The 19,551-nt window shown below is 34.5% G+C and overlaps 1 protein-coding gene across 4 annotated transcripts in view; it reads left to right on the top strand.

The window, feature by feature from the left end:
• The window catches only part of LOC8266378 (callose synthase 10), a 31,451-nt gene extending 12,772 nt beyond the window's left edge, over window positions 1-18,679 (top strand). The window contains exons 13-52 of one of the 4 annotated variants that reach the window (XM_025158339.2): window positions 366-458; window positions 559-661; window positions 782-905; window positions 1,009-1,195; window positions 1,315-1,367; window positions 1,995-2,055; window positions 2,183-2,264; window positions 4,222-4,271; window positions 4,571-4,657; window positions 4,812-4,897; window positions 5,159-5,186; window positions 5,904-6,001; window positions 6,098-6,179; window positions 6,263-6,423; window positions 6,626-6,746; window positions 8,464-8,558; window positions 8,654-8,744; window positions 8,841-9,001; window positions 9,119-9,228; window positions 9,863-9,997; window positions 10,153-10,221; window positions 10,302-10,473; window positions 11,376-11,493; window positions 12,126-12,245; window positions 13,008-13,123; window positions 13,214-13,297; window positions 13,426-13,538; window positions 14,375-14,427; window positions 14,508-14,684; window positions 14,791-14,838; window positions 15,191-15,349; window positions 15,574-15,687; window positions 15,774-15,862; window positions 16,061-16,219; window positions 16,367-16,469; window positions 16,874-16,993; window positions 17,339-17,389; window positions 17,487-17,690; window positions 18,204-18,434; window positions 18,579-18,679. In XM_025158339.2, the coding sequence (XP_025014107.1) occupies window positions 366-458; window positions 559-661; window positions 782-905; window positions 1,009-1,195; window positions 1,315-1,367; window positions 1,995-2,055; window positions 2,183-2,264; window positions 4,222-4,271; window positions 4,571-4,657; window positions 4,812-4,897; window positions 5,159-5,186; window positions 5,904-6,001; window positions 6,098-6,179; window positions 6,263-6,423; window positions 6,626-6,746; window positions 8,464-8,558; window positions 8,654-8,744; window positions 8,841-9,001; window positions 9,119-9,228; window positions 9,863-9,997; window positions 10,153-10,221; window positions 10,302-10,473; window positions 11,376-11,493; window positions 12,126-12,245; window positions 13,008-13,123; window positions 13,214-13,297; window positions 13,426-13,538; window positions 14,375-14,427; window positions 14,508-14,684; window positions 14,791-14,838; window positions 15,191-15,349; window positions 15,574-15,687; window positions 15,774-15,862; window positions 16,061-16,219; window positions 16,367-16,469; window positions 16,874-16,993; window positions 17,339-17,389; window positions 17,487-17,690; window positions 18,204-18,434; window positions 18,579-18,587 (4,317 nt within the window). In that variant the 3' untranslated portion in view covers window positions 18,588-18,679. Of the gene's footprint in view, window positions 1-365; window positions 459-558; window positions 662-781; window positions 906-1,008; window positions 1,196-1,314; window positions 1,368-1,994; window positions 2,056-2,182; window positions 2,265-4,221; window positions 4,272-4,570; window positions 4,658-4,811; window positions 4,904-5,158; window positions 5,187-5,903; window positions 6,002-6,097; window positions 6,180-6,262; window positions 6,424-6,625; window positions 6,747-8,463; window positions 8,559-8,653; window positions 8,745-8,840; window positions 9,002-9,118; window positions 9,229-9,862; window positions 9,998-10,152; window positions 10,222-10,301; window positions 10,474-11,375; window positions 11,494-12,125; window positions 12,246-13,007; window positions 13,124-13,213; window positions 13,298-13,425; window positions 13,539-14,374; window positions 14,428-14,507; window positions 14,685-14,790; window positions 14,839-15,190; window positions 15,350-15,573; window positions 15,688-15,773; window positions 15,863-16,060; window positions 16,220-16,366; window positions 16,543-16,873; window positions 16,994-17,338; window positions 17,390-17,486; window positions 17,691-18,203; window positions 18,488-18,578 lie in introns of those variants that run through there. The other 3 variants (XM_048373075.1, XM_048373076.1, XM_048373077.1) reach the window with 3 other exon arrangements.
• Window positions 18,680-19,551: the final 872 nt, after the last annotated feature.

The following is a 19,551-nucleotide window of genomic DNA, read 5'->3' as shown; positions in this document are numbered from 1 at the left end:
AGAATAATTTCTATACTACAGGGCATTTGACAATCATTAAGATTTCAATTATCACTAGTTGCAGTTAATGTGTCAATACGGTCATGGATTTTGCAAATTAGACACTTGGTACCTAATGCTGATTAATAAATTATTTTTAGTTTCAAATTAATGTTGTTTAAGCTATTTGAATATGATAAACAGCCACTTGTACTATTGCTGCATTATGGTAAAATAATATCTATTGGTGTTTCTGCATTGGAGGTGATGTTGGTTTGCCTACTATTCCTTACTTCCAGTTCTATTGCAAATGAGTGTATCTTCTGGACATTCATTTTCTTTAGCTGAATATTTTTTTCTCTTATCTTTATTTCATAAATTGACAGACTGGTAAAAGCACTTTTGTTGAGCACCGTACGTTTCTTCACTTATATCGAAGTTTTCACCGGCTCTGGATCTTTTTGATTTTGATGTTCCAGGTGAAATTTTTTGCTTCTGAATTTCAGTTTCATGTGTTCTTCTTAGGAGTGAAGATCTTCATTTCTAAATATAATTTGTTTTTTACCTTATTGACTGCAGGCATTGACGATTATAGCATTCCATGATGGGGATATCGATTTGGATACCTTTAAAGTAGTACTTAGCACTGGACCTTCATTTGCCATCATGAACTTCATAGAGAGTATAGTTTCTCCACACTATTTTGGAAATTGTATTTTGGATGTACTATTTGATGCGGCCCTTCCTAGGAGGCTAAGACTCATTTCCTCCTTTTGTCATTGGTCCATTTTTGGCTACTCAGGTTGCTTAGATGTCCTACTTATGTTTGGGGCTTATACTACAGCACGGGGCATGGCTATCTCAAGGATTGTTATTAGGTTCTTTTGGTGGGGCTTGAGCTCAGTGTTTGTAACATATGTTTACGTGTAAGTTTTTGGTATTGTTTTAATTAGCTTCCTTTCTTATGTGCTGCACATTTTTTTGCTGTACGGATATGTACTTGTTTTTAGCTTTGTTAAATTATTGCAGGAAGGTTCTGGACGAAAGAGATCAAAGGAACTCAAATTCATTGTATTTCCGGATATATATACTTGTGTTGGGTGTTTATGCATCTTTGCGCCTAGTCTTTGCTTTGCTACTCAAATTTCCAGCTTGCCATACTCTGTCTGATATTTCTGATCAATCATTCTTTCAATTTTTTAAGTGGATTTATCAGGTAATTTCAATTGAATTTATTTTGCCAAGGATGATTGGTAATATTCTATAGATAGGGTTTGAAGATACTATAGATCAGGATGACTGATTAGTTGCTGTGGAATATATTGCTTCTTTCAGGAACGTTATTTTGTTGGACGGGGTCTTTTTGAGAAAATGAGTGATTATTGCAGGTCTGTATTTTAAGCCATACCTTTTGAAAATATTCAATTGTTCTGTTGTTTCTCCGAGCTAGATTAATTTTTCATCAGCTGCCCTTTGGTCTGTGTTGTAGAGCTGGTTTGTCTAATTGGTCAATTTCTTATGTGTTTTCTGGAAATGCATTTAGGGTGCATATTCTTGTTTATTTGAACTGTGGAATGTTTGCATTCGTATTTTTCATATGCTTCTATGTCTTCTATTCAGTGTCTACTGACTTTGCTCCTTCATTGTTATATTTCTTTTCTTGTTTGTAAAATTTCAGATGAATGCCTTACACTATCTTTCCCCTTATATGCTCTAAACTTTCTGCTTCTATAAAGAAAAGGTTTCTATATCTTCTCAATTGTGCTTGACTGATGTGGGTTAAGTTCATGTCATTCATTTTATTCATACTGACGATATATATATGAAAACATCAGTGGTTCTTGTTGGTCCTAAGCATGCTTTGCAGGCAGCCATGTGAATTCATTATTAGTGACTTTGAAAGGTTCATGCTTCTCATTAGAAGCGGGATTCAATAGAATTTGTTGATGTGCTATTTCAATGTGATTATTCTTATTACGGGAATCTTATATTTGAAAATCTGTTAACTAATGCAGGTATGTCCTATTCTGGCTGGTGGTTCTCGCCTGCAAATTCACATTCACTTACTTTCTCCAGGCAAGTGATTGTATCTCATTTTTGAATTTGTTGGTTAAGCGATATTGTTCTGTGTTTTGCTTTGGCATGTGAAATATTTATCAGAACTTTGAAATAATAAAATTTATGATCATTACTGCTGGTGCAGATTAGACCTCTTGTCAACCCCACTGATGCTATCACAGGACTTCGGGTTGTGGAATATTCATGGCATGATTTGATATCAAAGAGTGAGTTGTTCACTATCACTAGTTATGATGTTGTTGACCTCTGCTCTGGTGGTATAATGGCAGTTTGGTTTAAATGAATTTTTCACAATTGTTGCAACATCCTGCAACAATTGTGAGTTGTTCATTATCACTAGTTATTATTATACAAGAATTGAGATACAGAAGACTTTATCATGATTTATAGTGTAGAAAGCTCAACATCCTGCTTTCAGAAAATTGTTTGATAAATTTGGTCAATTGTTTTGATAAGTAAACTTTGTGCAGTGCCCCTAATTTGTCCCATGCATTGTGAAAACCTGAATTCATTACTGATTAAATTAGATTCTGCACTTGGATGATTCCACTGCCATGTATAGAATGCATGAACTGTTAGATACTAGCTTAGATGAGTATAAATGAAATATCTCATTTGGTTGATACTGACCCAATATTATATCATTTGGCTGATTTAACCCCTATTAGGTCAAACCCAGATCTCTTAGTTGCTATGACATCCACAATAGGTACCACAAGACTGTTTTATGATGTGTCTTACCTAAATTTCTAAAATGGCGATAAGCAAAAGCCACCCTGAATAAGGATTCATGGGACTTTGCTGTAAGTATCAATAAGGGCATGAAACTTTAAGAAAATCATAATAGTGAATGAAAAAGGATATTAGCAAACAGGGTAGTGCATATAAATGCCTTAAGCGGCAGGTGTTGGCAGCAGCACCATCACATCCGGGGAGTAGGGCAAGAGTCTGGCAAGTTTCTTGGTAGGAAGAGATGCGTGTTTAAACATTAGATAAACAAGGATCGGAAGACAGGTTTTATCGCTCTAAATGGCTTCATGCTACTCATTAGAACATTAGTTTCTTGGGTAACTTCATACCCATTCTTGATCAGAAGACGACCATGTACATTTCTAGTATCTTCTGTTTAATCTGAGCCTTGTTTTAAAAAGTTTTAGGTTTAACAATGTATCTGATTTTTGACTTGAATATCTATAAAAAGTAAAAGATTGTGAAAAGATATAGATAGTCATTAAGCAATCTATTAAAACTTTGTGGCTGGAATGCTTATGGATTTTGTGATGGAGAAGGTATTGTTGGAGACCTGTTACTATTGCTAAACATAGGAAAGAGCATAAAGGTTTAATATACTCGCAGCATGGTGAGGATGGTGCAGGAAGGCAATTTTCTAGGAAGTGGTAGGTTTAGAATGGCTACTCTTTTATGTATTTCTGTATAGGTTATGCTGACTTATTCTTTTTAGCTTTAACTTATTGCACTATCACATGTATGCTTTCTAAGGAATCAGTTCTTTTAACTTTGTGTGTTGGATAAAATCAATATGCTTTGCTGTTGTCATGAGTATAATCATCTTCTAGCACTGGGGATGGAATGTGCCGTCATTTGAGGAATGCTCATGATTGGAAAAAGAAGACCTTTGGGAAAAGGTTTGAGTTGTATAAGATGGCTGTAGATATGCTTAGGGGATATGAGATCTGATAAGGGGCTCCAAGAAGGGTATTTTGAAATTCCTAGTAGAATCTTGCAGGTGGTGGCCACTATGAAGGTAGTAAACTTGGAAGGCAATTTGGAGGATGTGCGTCTTCTGAGGTTTCGTTATTTTGTTGGGAGGTTAAAATAGAATTGAATGATTTCATCCCTTACTGTTTTATTATAGTGAACCTACCTCGTGTCTTTGAAGTGTTATAGCTTTCTCCAATTGGAATTTGGAACCCTGTAAGGGAGGGTAATTGGTAAGTGTCTTGAACCTCTCTAGCATTCTTGAGATGGCGAGGATGTTTTAGAGAATGACAACTATTTATATTTTAGCTCTGGAGTTGTTGCTATAACATATAACCTCTAAAGCATTGTTGTTTTTCCCTTCTACAGCGTTCCTGAATTAATTTTTTTCTTCACATGACAAAAGTTAGTGTCTGTTACTGATTCTGCTTATCATTTTTGCAGATAATAATCATGCCTTAACCATAGCTAGCCTGTGGGCTCCTGTTATTGCTGTGAGTACTGTTTTTCCTTTTTTAGCTTCATGCACCTCAAAAGGAGTTTGGTATTAGGTTGCTTAGTGGAATTAGTACAAAGCAATCTTTTGAAATTTTCTCGACTGTTATTCTTTAAGATTGAGTAAAAGAAAACACTTTAAATCAAGTGAAACAGAAGCATGTTGGTTGAATTCTACTGTCATAAAAATTCTTCGTGCAAGGCAATCATAAGCTTATACAAGCATGATGAATACAAATCTTTGAGTATGGTAACTTGGTGATTTCTCATTTTGCACTTTTCATTTTCTTTCTTCCAGATTTATCTTATGGATATTCATATTTGGTACACTCTTTTATCTGCAATTGTGGGTGGCATAATGGGCGCACGGGGTCGTTTAGGCGAGGTATCAGATGATCTGCAATTTTGCAAATTTTTGTTTCATAATGAATGAGGGATTCAGTTTTTCTTTTCTCATGTGTACTGCCCACTTCTGTCAATGTCTGACTTCACATTTCCCTGTTGTTATGGTTTTTATTTGTGGTAATTGCATACGACAGATACGGTCACTTGAAATGGTGCATAAACGTTTTGAGAGCTTCCCAGAGGCATTTGTGAAAAATCTGGTCTCCCTTCAAGCAAAAAGGTGGTGGTTAGTTTTTCTGTTTACATATGGGCTGTATAGCATTGAGTTTTATAAGTTTAAATTGTCATCAGATTTGTAGGCTTTTCTAAAGTCATGGACTGCTAGTACTCGGGATGAGAGTTGGTCCTTTTGAGTACAGTGCCCACCTTTAAGAGCATGTTGTGCCCTGATATTCTATGATTTGAAGTAGCTTTGAATTAAATTTCTACTTTTTTCTCTGTAATCTCTCTTTAGTAACTTTGCATTAATGAACTCTTACAGGATGCCATTCAGTCAACAAGCATCCCAGGTAATCTAATATTTTTATTTTTCCTTTTCCTTTTTCTCAGAAGTTTATTTTTTTATTTTTTTAAGTTAGGTCATATAATGAGTTTTAGGTCACTGGATCTTGCTTTTGCTTGAACTTCTAGATGTCTTTGGTTCTCTCATATACATACAGTTCCAAATGTGATAAAAAACTGATCACTAATAAGCTGGATGAAATGCTACAGTTTCATAAGCATTGGCCTCTCTGTTTCTCATTCCATTTTGTAGCTTCTAATGCAGTAAGAATTCATGTAACTTTTGGGGATTTTGATACATCAGTTGCAAATCATTTGAAACAATAAATGTGCATGTTTTTGCTATATGAATGAATTTTGTTCGTGCATGACTGCATCAAGAAATAGGTTCTTGCATGTTGCTCTATGCACTTTGCTTAAACTTTGTTTCTCTGGTGTTTCTTTTGGAGAATAATTTAGGCTAATCCGTCATGAGATCTTATTGAAAGTGGTACCTAAAGCAACCTTGTATTTTTTTAGCTCAATAAGTGTTGTTATTCAGTTGTGTGCATGAACAGATATATGTTTGAAATGTTTGAATTGCACATTATTGTGTGCAATAGGTTCTTTTGTCCTTTTTCTTTTCCTTCCAAGAAATTTTCAGTGTTGTGGTTGGATTATTTTCCATTTCTTAGGATTTATCCTATTATCATTTCTTATGAATTAATGTGTCTGCTTTTGTCCAGGAATCTCAAGATACAAATAAAGAATATGCTGCAATGTTTGCTCCTTTCTGGAATGAGATAATCAAAAGCTTGCGCGAGGAAGATTTTATTAGTAACAGGTAGATCAGACATGTATGCTTCATCTTGTTGGTATTGATATATGCACTTCTTCGGTTCCACATTCATTTATTACTTCATGTTTGTTATCATTTCAGGGAGATGGACCTACTTTCCATTCCTAGCAATACAGGAAGCTTAAGATTAGTTCAATGGCCTTTGTTTCTTTTGAGTAGTAAGGTGTGAGTTATTGCTGGTCATTAAAAACAATCTTTTATTAGTGAACCTGAGTCGATAAACCTTTTCTGTTATAAATTGTTCAGATCTTGTTAGCAGTTGATTTGGCTTTGGACTGCAAAGATACTCAAGCAGATCTTTGGAACAGAATATGTAGGGATGAGTATATGGCATATGCAGTTCAGGAGTGCTATTACAGTGTTGAGAAAATCTTACACTCTCTGGTTAATGGTGAAGGGAGACTCTGGTATGCATCTCTTTACAGAATTGTGCTCTCATGAACTTCTATTTTCTTTTACTTCTAAGTAGTAAAATTTCAGTTGCATCTGATATATATATATTATATTTTAAGAGCATTTGAATCTTTTTTATGCCATGATTCTAGCAGGCTACAGATGCTTATTTTTTTTGCTTTTTGTTTTTGGTGTTGTGCTTCTACCATTTGATAGGGTTGAAAGGATTTTTCGGGAGATTAACAACAGTATATTGGAGGGATCACTTGTTGTAACTTTAACCCTTAAGAAGCTTCCTCTTGTGGTGCAAAGATTTACTGCACTAACTGGACTCTTGGTATGCTGTGTGCTTTTCTACAGTGCTGCATTATTCGAATTAATATTGTTAACTCTAGTTTCAGATGGACCATATCTTGTTCCTTATCTGCTTGCTCAAATAAGTTGGACCTCGGCGATCATTTTTTTTCCTCATTTTCGAGGGTTGATTCACAATATCTCTTTCAAAATTTTAGTTTTCTTGCTGGTGTATATCTGTGTTCTTTATCTAACAAAAGCAATATATAAAATAGGATTCCTTTATTAATTATTCTCCAAACTACATTGGTATCAAATGCTATTTACATTCATCATCAGATATCTTACATCATGAGAGCCTAAGTCCGTATATATCCGTCATTGAAATCCCGTACTTTCAATGTGGGATTCAAGTTCCATATCTTGCCCACTAGTATCATAGCACATCGTAAATTGATGTACCTGTTGCTTTATGCCATGCAAATACTGTTCCTTGAGTGGTTTGATCTTTTCCCATACCCAAACTGGGAGAGTTGTAGTCGTAAGCTAGCTAGAGTTTATGGTTATTTTGCATGGTGGGAAAGTAGATTTTACCTGAAAAAGCACCTCCTACTGATCCGAGGCCATACACCCTTTTCCTACTCTTTTATATGGTTTCATGCTGAAGCAGGATCCTTCACACACCATAAGCATCAACGTGATTAAAATCTCATGATTTAGAAGAACAATGATTCACTATAACATTTTTATCTCTGCTTGTGCTCTCTTTCCTATCTGGTTAAGTTACCCAAATCTCAAGTAGACTATTTACATTTCCTCGTACTGGTGTAAATGGCTGCTTTAGCGATAGTCCTTGTTGCAGTGTTGACTGTTTCATTTGTTTCCTTTTGTTTCTTGTTGATGCAATTCCTGGCCTTGTTGATTATTTTGTTTGGCTGGGTAACATAGTTAGCATTCCTAATATCTAATTTTTCAGTCTCTGATTCAATTTTGAGAGCTCTTCTGCGGTTGTTGGAAAAATTGCAAATGTTATCTTCGCTTGCCAACTTTGCTTTTCAATTTTGGGGTTCTAATTGTTTGATGTGTTATATGGCCACAAATTCAGAAGAGTGAATGTGTTCTTATGATAAACTATGTATTTGTGGATTGTTTATATGTGGAATCTGTGAGACAGTGGATATGAGCTACTCCCCCTGTAATAAATACATAAATTTAGTAGAGGACTGGAGAAAGTTTTATTCGCAGGACATTTTCATTTACTTATTTGACTGATGAGGCGTTCAAGTAAATCCACATAATTTCTTTTTGACTTCTGCATCTGTTATTTATCTGTAATGATTACCGTTTTAAGTACCAGAATTCATTACGCTGATTCTTCTTAGTCTATGGTCTCATTACCCGACATAATTGCTCTCTTGTGTATCTATGCTCAGTCCTTTTTTTTTTTTTTTTGAAAAAGAGCATAATTGGGTTCAGATTTGACTGGAAGCTATCTGGAATAGGCTTCCCTTCCAAATGGTTGACCTGTTTGCAAACATCTGAATGCATTTATGACGTACAATTGGAATTAACTCCAGGTGTATCAACTAAGCCAAGCCAAGTTGATAACATCTGAATCTACCCGCATTTAATTAACATGTCAAAGATAGTTTGCATTTCATCCAATTGTATAGGCTTTTGATTTGGGCACACAGTTATGATTATCATGTTATTCTGTTTTACAAAATTACATCTGCTAAAAGGCAAATGACTTGTGACAGATAAGAGACCAACCTGAACTAGCTAAAGGTGCTGCAAATGCTTTGTTTCAGCTCTATGAGGTTGTGACTCATGATCTGCTGTCATCTGATCTGAGGTATTCTTGGTCCTGCTATATTGCTTGAGAATTAAACTTGAGGTACTTTTTAGTTTGCCAGTATTTTGATTTCTGTTTGAATTTTATTGATACAGAGAACAGCTTGATACGTGGAATATTTTAGCTAGAGCAAGAAATGAAGGGCGCCTATTTTCTACAATAGAATGGCCAAAAGATCCAGAAATTGTAAAGATGCTTGAAACATCTTTTTTTTTTTCTTTTGTTTTCTCTTAGCTTCTTGTGGCATTTGCATTTACATGTGTAGTTTATGTTTGTTGACAGAAAGAGCAGGTGAAACGTTTGCATCTTCTTCTTACTGTTAAGGACACTGCAGCTAACATCCCGAAGAATCTTGAAGCCAGAAGAAGATTACAGTTTTTTACAAATTCACTATTTATGGATATGCCTTCAGCAAAACCAGTTTCTGAAATTATACCTTTTAGGTAATTATGATGTAGTGCGTCAATGGAAACTTTCCCATATTAGTATTTGATGCATCTCTTTGTTTGTGTATATGTGCGTTTACAGTTCTTTAACTATGTAATACTGTTTTTATATAGTGTGTTCACGCCATACTATAGTGAGACTGTGCTTTATAGTTACTCCGAGTTGCGAGATGAAAATGAGGATGGGATATCAACTCTTTTCTATCTGCAGAAAATTTTCCCAGGTATTTCGATCTCTTTTTCCTTATCCTTTCCAGTGAACTCTCCATAGCAATTCCCTCAGTGTTATTGAGCAAGGTCAAATGATATAGAAGGATGAGTAAGAATGATACCATGTAGAGAGATGAATGAAACTTCTCATTCTCTAAACAATTTTAGAGATTTTAGGTACCAATATGTAAAGTTCAAAAATAGAACCAATCTCCTGGTAAAGCAGCACATTTTGGTCAAATCAATACCTAACCTACTTTGCATGGGTTGAAAAACTTCTGACAGGCTAAAACATCTATAAAACTCCCTATCTTTCGGCATTTCATAAAATCCTCTTTTATGCCTTGCTTTTTGTGGAAAAGTTGAACCTGAGACAAGCATGCTTTTTCTCAGTTAAACGGTCCTGGGTATATCTGTTGGCAGTCTGATCTCGAAAAAAATTTTAAGAAAGAAAAGCACATGAAAGGATATCAATTTTTTTTTTTTTCACTTTTGTTTTCTGAATTTATTTCATTATAATGTTAATGAGAGAGTCTCCAGTATGTGAAGAAGATTCTGTTCTATACCATACTTAGTGCTAATTTTGTTCCTGCTTGATTGCTCATCAAATGTCTTTGTTGTTCATGGCTATGATTACTTCTGTTCTAGATGAATGGGAAAATTTCTTGGAACGGATTGGTAGGGGAGAGTCTACTGGGGAAGTTGATTTTCAGAAAAATTCTAGTGATACTTTGGAGCTTCGTTTTTGGGCATCCTATCGGGGGCAGACTCTTGCCCGGACTGGTTAGTTTTTGCTGATATAAATGCTATATGATTGCTTTATTTTTCTTCTTTTTGTGATCCTATAGTTTCATATTATTGTGTCACAATACGTGCAGGATAGTGATATATTTAGTTAATTTGTTTTCCTGATTATTATTTTTTTTGGGGGGGAACAGTGCGTGGTATGATGTACTACAGAAGGGCTTTGATGCTGCAGAGCTTTCTTGAGAGGAGATCATTAGGAGGTATTTACTTTTCTCGCCTATAATGTTCTATTCTCTCAGAGGTAAGATGTCAGTTTGCATGTTTCATTTTGCATTTGCAGTGGATGATCATAGTCAAACAGGCTTGTTCGCCACTCAAGGATTCGAATTATCACGGGAATCAAGGGCACAGGCCGACTTGAAGTTCACTTATGTGGTATCATGCCAAATTTACGGGCAACAGAAGCAACGGAAAGATAAAGAGGCTGCTGATATTGCTCTTTTGTTGCAGCGGTATAATTTTTTGTTTTATTATTTATTTGCTTTTTAGAACTTGATCATTTTTTTTTCTGGCAACTTGCTGAATGCATTGTGTTTACATTGGAAATGGAATAGTGTCTTGGTTTACACAAATATGCCAAAGCCTTAAATTTAGAAGTAGACTATGATCCCTTCTACTCAAATGTTCAGATCAAGATTTCATTCCACTATGCCATGTTGCTGTAAGGATTGTTATCAAGTGCATGTTTGTTGCACATCTAACTCGTCCATGAATTTTAATGCTGGGCTAAGGATTTTCATTATGATGAGCCCAGCAGAGGCCTGAGATCATAATGAACTTTCTGGTGTCCTTGGATCATGATGATGAATGAAACCTGTCTGAAAGTTACTTCTGATTTAAAAATTGATGTCGGGGAAAAAAGGAAAGAGAAACTAGGTGTTTGATGGCAAGGATGGTTAGTGATGAAGGATGAAGTGATTGTTACCGAAACTCTCTTGTCAGGCCTTTTGGACAAGCCTTGTGTTTTATCAATAAGCATTTACTAACATGTCATATGCAAGGCAAGTCACATATAGTAAGTTGAATATACTTGTGCATAACAGACACAAACAGAGATGAGGAGAAAAATGTACGAGTTTTGTATGGTCATGTAAAACTGATCTTTGACTCTTTTACATTGACAAAATTAGTAGTACTTCCCTTGATTAAGCTTGTTTTCTCTCTTTTCTGTTTAGCTTTGAAAGTTTTGGAATAAAAATGGGAAATTCTATTGAAAATTGATTCAGTAAAACATCTTACTAAACGTTCATGCCTGTTAATCCTAATAGTTGATTTTTGATATCACGACACGTTATTTAGTAATTTATATTTTAAGGCTTCGATATATAATTACTCACTTCAGTTTCTTCTTTAGAAATGAGGCACTTCGAGTTGCATTCATACATGTGGAGGAGAGTGGCTCTGCTGACGGAAAGGTTTCTAAGGAATTCTATTCAAAGCTTGTTAAAGCTGATATACATGGAAAAGATCAGGTAGAAAATTGCTTTTATTGAACTGATAATTTTATTTAGTGCTTTGATTTCCTGAAGAAAAAAAAAAGAAGCTTTCAATTACAACTACTTATGGTTGCGCCTGCTGCTGTGTTGCTTTTGCCCCAAAAGCAATTCAATGACAACTTAATGGATTTATTTGATGTTTTCAGATATTTTCTAGTTGCTTTAAGCACTAGGGTTCTTGGAGCATGGCCTGTATTTGAGAGGAATAGTTGAAATGTTTAATGTGCTTAGCAATTACTCATCATGGAAGTTGTGGGTGGTTGTGGGTTTGTTTTGCAAGTCTTATGAATAAATCGCATATGATTGCAGGTCTTTTTTTTTTTTTTTGCTACTTGTCCATCTCAACTGCTTATAACTTTACAAGTTAATTCAGTCAAATTATTTTGCATGGCTGTGTTGTGAGGCATCACACTTGAGTTGTGTTTCTCATGATCATCTCTTCCTACTATTGCATATTGGCCTTCACTTTTAAATTATTTTCTCTAAGTGGCATGTGTACTTTTTACTTGTTGCTTTTCGACAAAGTTTATGAATATGTTCTTCACTTAGGCACTGCTTTAAAGATGTGGCATCACTGTGCTCTTTTTTTTTTTTTTTTTTGAGTTTAGGAAATATATTCAATTAAACTTCCTGGAGAACCAAAGCTTGGAGAAGGGAAGCCTGAGAATCAAAACCATGCTATTATTTTTACACGCGGAGAAGCTATTCAAACTATTGACATGAATCAGGTTATATACATGCTCATATGCTAATGTACTAATGTTGCTTCTTAGTTCCTTTATTGATTTTTCTTTTCACTTTGGCATGCAATGTTAATGTCATGCAGCCTTCATTTGCATTCTTATCAAAATAGGACCGTTTCCCAGATTGACAAAATAGAGTATTATATAGAAAATAAAAATGCGGTCTCATTCTTTCTTTTTCCTGGAAACCAATGAAGATGTGGGTCCTGTTTTTGTCTTTCTATTTCTATCCAATTCTTTTTAAGTTCCAACCAAACACAATTAAATGTTACTCCTGTAACAAATTCTTTACTCCATTAACTATTCTCCCTTAAATGCTACCCATTACTTTACCTCCACAACAAACAAACTCTTAAGGTTGTTTTATTGAGAAAATGAGTAGTAATAGTGTTCTTTATAATTATTTTCTTGACCCCGGTTAATCATAATATATCTCATATATATTTCAATAATTTAGAGAGGATGTTAAAATTCTCAAAATGTTTCTTATGTTCCTATATTTGTCGGCTTATGAATAGTTTTTGGATTTTAGCTGATGGTTTTTCTTTTAAAAGACCCCTTGGCAAGTTTGTGATGTATTATTCTTTCGCTCACCACATAGTTCTGATTTCCTTTCCTGTTAGTATGTCTATTTGGCTTTTCATTCTCTTACTTTCCAAAGAATCAAGTGGAACTATTAGTAGTTCTTAGGATTTAATCTTTGGCTGGGATGATATTATGCAATCTCATACTTGTGCCTTTGTATAGGACAACTACCTTGAAGAGGCAATGAAAATGAGAAATCTTTTGGAGGAATTTAAAGCGAAACACGGCATTCGACCTCCCACCATTCTTGGTGTAAGAGAGCATGTTTTTACAGGAAGGTTGGCATGCATTCTCTTGTACAATTAGTGGCTATGGTATTGTTGCTTAGATGATGTTCCTACTACATGTTTCTGAATGTGTTTATGCAGTGTCTCATCTTTAGCCTGGTTCATGTCCAATCAAGAGACTAGTTTTGTAACACTGGCTCAACGTGTCTTAGCAAGTCCTCTCAAGTGAGTAGTCTGCAACCTTCTCGTTTTTGTTTTATGCATGTGGTGATTTGCACATTTGTGTTAAGTTCTCTTAAATAAATATTTGATGAGCATATAAATTTGTTTTTCAATTATAACAAATCTTGCAGAGTCCGCATGCACTATGGCCATCCAGATGTCTTTGATCGAATATTTCATATAACTCGAGGAGGCATTAGCAAGGCATCGCGTGTAATTAATATTAGTGAAGATATATTTGCAGGTAATATTTAAGGATGACAATGATGTATGTTTAATCCCATTTCCCAGTCCAGACCTTTCTCCTCTTCCTCTTATCTCACATTCATATTTTATGTCATTCTTGGAATCCTCTCTTAGTGAATGACTATGCATGTGAAAAGTATAGATCTTGCTTAAAGTTTTGATTATTGTCTTATGTCATGGATGATGCATCTGATCTTAAACTGAGGCACCCTTGGTTTCAACTTTTGTTTTTCGTGATTTGCTTTCTGAAAGTAATGCAGCAAATTTTGATTTTGCTAGAGCAAATGTGACAATAAGAAAGTACACTCGATAAATCTGTGAGTTTTAGTTCACATGAAAAAATTTTAGAAGCAATTACAACCAATGGTGGCTCATTTCCTTTCAGAATAGCAAAAAGCATTTTAAAGAAGAAGAAAAAATAGATTGAAGCAAGTTAACAAAAAAGTCGAAAGTTGCTTTGTCCCTGTTTTAGGACTTGCAATCCAGAGCATTGATAGTAAATTCTTAACCTTTGTTATCTTCGTCAGCTAAGTTGGACCTTCTTTGCTTGGTTACTATTTTATTTTCTTTCTTTGTCAGTGGTTCATAAATAAACTGGGTTATGTATTGTATGTTGTGCCTTATCCATTAGAGATAAGATTTCAAGGATTACTTGCTTTTACTGGCCATGCCTATTTTGGTTTTTTCTGGAAGAAATAATTCCAAAAGTATGAGTTCCTCTAGGGGATGGTGTGTTTGGCTTGCATGGAAGAGCCTGATGGTAGATGGGCTTTTACACATTTTTTTCAGTTTCTTGTTTCTAAATGCTGCTTGTAATATTAAATGAAACTGCAGGGTTTAACTCTACATTGAGGCAAGGGAATATCACGCACCACGAATATATCCAGGTTTACGTTTTAGGTTCTGTTATTTCCTTTTGTATTTGAACTTGCATTCTTCCGTTTTCTTAATATATAGCTTCATGCAGGTTGGAAAGGGGAGAGATGTTGGGTTGAACCAGATTGCTCTTTTCGAAGGGAAAGTTGCTGGAGGAAATGGAGAGCAAGTCCTAAGCAGGGATGTCTATAGGCTTGGACAACTTTTCGATTTCTTCAGAATGCTCTCTTTCTACTTCACAACTGTTGGATACTATGTATGCACAATGGTATGGTAATCTTATGGACCTGTTCCGTTTCTTGCATCAAATAATTTGATGACATTTAGGTAGCATCTTTCTCTTTAGTTCCTGACAGAAATTTTCTCTAATGCAGATGACTGTTCTCACAGTTTATGTTTTTCTGTATGGGAGGGTTTACCTGGTAATTTAACAGCTCTTATTTCTCCCTTCTTATTTTGATCACCTTGTTTTGAACTTCTATTTTGAGTTTTTATTAGTCTTTTCCCTGTTTCACTTTATAGTGATTGCGTAAGTTCATGATTGATTTTTGGTGAAACCAGTCAGACTTGGGAATTTGGAATTGCGTATGTCAATTAAAATTCCTTCAGTTGATGCTGATGCGTTGTTATGAACCTTAGGAGAACCATACCCTCTAAAGCTAACTGTTGAGGTGGAAGAGCCCAATGGTTAGCTTTAGAATTCAAATTTTTTCTGACATTAGTATTCCATATGGATAAGGCAATTTTTTATTAATACTCTGCTAACATTTCCAGGCTTTCTCTGGACTTGATAGTGCGATTGCGAAGCAAGCAAGGCTGTCAGGTAATACAGCTTTAGATGCTGTTTTGAACACACAATTCTTGGTCCAGATTGGAGTTTTTACCGCTGTCCCAATGGTAATGGGTTTTATACTTGAACTGGGATTACTGAAGGTTAGTAGGTTTAATTCTTTTTAATGTTTTATTCAGATTAATTTTCCTTGAATGCACCTACGCTTCTTTCTTTCTACTAATTGCCACTTTGTTTGCCCTTTGGCAAGGATTGTTTAGCTGGGCTATATATCTGTTTTAGGTTTCATCAATTTTTTTTTTATAATTTGTCACTCTGTATATATTATCAATTCATTGCGCCAATGGTTAAATTTGTGCAATTGCAGGCTGTTTTTAGCTTTATCACAATGCAGCTTCAGTTGTGTTCAGTGTTCTTTACATTTTCTTTGGGAACTAGAACTCATTATTTTGGACGTACTATTCTCCATGGAGGTGCAAAGGTATCTCTCTCTCTCTCTCTCTCTCTCTCTCTCTCTCTCTCATTTGGAAAACTTATGCTTTGTCTGTTTTAAATTCTAACCAACAGTACCGAGCAACTGGTAGAGGCTTTGTAGTCCGTCACATAAAGTTTGCTGAAAATTACAGACTGTACTCAAGAAGTCATTTTGTTAAAGCGTAAGTGGTCTCTACATGTCCTTTTCAAACACATAAAAAAGAATAACGGTGTCTACATTTATGGTTAGTTTTGTTTTCCCAATAGTATTCGCTCCTTTATTTTGTTATATTTGTTTTTTAGACTTTAAGCAAGGATTGATATTTATATCAGATATTTCAAAGTGACAAATATATTACTTGAATTCATTTTCCTTACAGGCTTGAAGTAGCATTGCTTCTCATAGTTTATATTGCTTACGGGTACACAGATGGTGGTGCTGTGTCCTTTGTGTTGTTGACGCTTAGCAGCTGGTTTCTTGTCATCTCATGGCTTTTTGCTCCATACATATTCAACCCATCTGGTTTTGAATGGCAAAAGTAAGCTTCTGTTTATATTTTTAAGTATGAGTTCCAAGCTTTTAACTTGAAGTGGTTGAATTCTGCATGTCACATGTTGTCTAAAACTTACAGTTTTCATAAAATAAACTGTCTTCTGAATCTGATATTATCATGGTGTATAAACAGGACAGTTGAAGATTTTGATGATTGGACCAGCTGGCTTCTGTATAAAGGTGGGGTAGGGGTTAAAGGAGATCATAGCTGGGAATCATGGTGGAATGAAGAACAGGTGCTGTTTCAATTCTCGCTCTCTATGTCTTTTACATCCTTCATTTTAAAACACTCATCTGATGTTAGAAATGGTAAGTGTGCAACATCATGGTTCTTTTTCTTGATTTGTGGATGTCTTACTTTCTCTCTGAACAATTCCAAGTGTTGCTTGAGCTTGGCCTTTTCCATCTTACATGGATAATATTTTGACATTCTAGGACTTCTCTTTTTTCTTTTTTTTTTTTCCTTCTCCTCTGAAGTATGTCTATTTTATTTCTTTGCACGTTATTCATCATGCTAAACAGTTTTGAAATTTTCATTCTGAAAATTGTATTATCTTGTGGGCCTTTTAGTATTTGCTTCTTGCTTCATGTCATCAGCTGGTAATTTTTCTTGTGGTTACTAAATCTGCTCATCTTTCAGATGCATATCCAAACATTGAGAGGTCGCATATTGGAAACCATATTAAGCTTGCGATTCTTTGTGTTTCAATATGGCATTGTATACAAATTAAATCTCACAGGAAAGGACACATCTCTTGCGGTAATCTTCTTATCCATTATTCTGTTTTTTCTATTTTAAGTGTGAAGTTGTTCTTGGCATTTCCGAAAACAATTTTGCTCAAAATTGCCAATATAACAATATGAAGTCTGGATCTTTTGCTATCATCTCCTTTCATAATTTTGGAACTTAAATTGGAAGGTGAAGTTTCTGTCCTTTTCTCAAATTAACTAAGGGAAATAAAAAGGACAAATTAGAATGAAGGACTCCACTAATAGTCATTCTGGCAGTTCTATATACAGAGGGCTGCATTATGACTTTGCAATTTACATTTAAACTTTATGGATTTTGGCTTCTTGATCTGGGTAATTTGTTTTTTGTGCCTAGATTTATGGCTTCTCCTGGATCGTATTGATTGCTGTGGTCATGATTTTTAAGGTCCGTATCAGATTTGGTCTAAGCACTGCTTATCATCTTCTCACATGCTTTTTGTTGTGGTGATACTCATCTTCTGTTCTGTTACATTTTCTTGTAGATCTTTACCTACAGCCCTAAGAAATCCACGAGCATCTTTGAGAAATGTGTCAACTTTCAGCTGTTCATGCGCTTCATGCAAGGAGTCTCATCAATAGGACTAGTTGCAGCACTTTGTCTTGTTGTTGCCTTCACCGATCTGACAATTGCGGACCTATTTGCCAGCATTCTGGCATTTATTCCTACAGGATGGGCCATATTATGCGTAAGTTGAAGCTGCTCTCTACAATTTCACATAATTCAATGCGCTAAAAGTAGATTGTATTTGCCTATATTGACTTGCTTTCCATTACTAAACAAAAATGGAATTGACAAGTAGCACTAAGGTAATACATTGCTTAACTGTTTGAGAGCGAATTTGAGAACAAATATATTTTTGTTGAATCTCATGTTGGTGGGTGAATGTGGGATTAGCAGTCTCACTAGGGATGCATAATTTCCTAACATGCTATAGTCCCTGCTTTATTCTTCTTGTTTTGGGGTGGTATGGTGGGAGGGAACTTGATTTAGATGAATACATCCTGTCATGCAAGGGGAGAAAAAATTGGATGATCATCATGGTAATTATAGAAAAACTGGATATGAGTGAGTGTGCTATTGAGAAGCATTGAACACATTGAACAACTCGAAGAGCAATGTTCTTCCTGCAAATGACTTTATCCAAATAATATTATTATTTTCTGACAAATGCATATTCATTTATGATCTAATGTAACAGTTGGCTGTCACTTGGAAAAAGGTGGTTTGGAGTTTAGGCTTGTGGGATTCAGTGCGGGAGTTTGCCAGAATGTATGATGCTGGGATGGGTGTGATTATTTTTGCCCCAGTTGCTTTCTTATCTTGGTTCCCGTTCATTTCTACCTTTCAGTCTCGCCTTCTATTTAACCAAGCATTTAGCCGGGGGCTTGAGATCTCTCTTATCCTTGCTGGAAACAAAGCTAATGTTGATGTATGATTCGTTACATTCTCAGCTTGTCTGCCTACTGGAGTTGTAGAATTTTGGTAGAAACCAAGTGCTGCTGCTTTTCTTTTATTCTATTTTTCTTGGTTCAGTAGGATAACATAGCTGTGCATGTTTGTTGTGTTTGTACAGAAAATGTAGGTGTACACGAGAACTAGTAGAGTTCCACATGGTCGAAACGGCATTGTATACGTTCTGAGTTTTATGTAATGCATTGCTTTATTTACCTGAAATTGGCGAATTGGAGTTAGTGACCAGTTTGCCGGTTGTGCGGAATGTCTCTTAATTGGCTTTAGTTTCTTCATTTATTCCCAAGCAAAACCCTTGTGCCGATTATCTACGACTACAACGAACATCCTTGGAATTTAGGTGGAAATTTTCTTTCATAGATAAATGGTATGTTTGGGTGTTAAAAAGGATAGGCGTAGAATTTAAACTTCTTTAATTTATTTTTTATAAATTGTTTCTATTAAATTTATTTTTGAGAAACTGTCAATTTATTTATTTTTTATGGAAAGTACATTTAAAGCTAAAAAATTAAATAAAATTTAAGAAGTGTTTTTTTTTTTTTTCTTTCAAAATGCAATCTTATATAATATTATGATGACACTAGTCTTTCTTCAGGTTGATTTGCGTGTTTTTTACATTTTACCTTCTATGATTTTAAAACTAGTTGTTTCACTATTCTTTCTATTTTGATTATAAAATTAAATTTATAGATATAATTTATTTAATTATTTAATATTTAATATTGATTTATAATGATTTTAAAAATAATAGCAAACTAATTATTTTTAATGTTGTTAAAATTTTTAAATTTTATTTATATTATTATATTAATAAAATATTTATTTATTAATATTATCTTTAAATTAATACTATTAATAAATTATTTTTAAAATATTTATTTATTAGCTCTAATATTATATAAATTAGTAATATCAATATAACTAATATTATTATTTTTTAAATTAAAAATTATTGTATAATTAAAAATTAATTTATTAGTGAATATAATATTTAAAATAATAATTAATATGTTTTTTAGAATAATTATTATTTAATTAGAAAAGTAATTATTATTTAATTAAAAATTAATTTATTA

This window comes from Ricinus communis, chromosome 4 (assembly GCF_019578655.1).
Source record: "Ricinus communis isolate WT05 ecotype wild-type chromosome 4, ASM1957865v1, whole genome shotgun sequence".
Lineage (NCBI taxonomy): Eukaryota > Viridiplantae > Streptophyta > Magnoliopsida > Malpighiales > Euphorbiaceae > Ricinus > Ricinus communis.
Note: the sequence above shows the minus strand (reverse complement) of the source record. Positions and strands in the feature narration are given on the sequence as shown.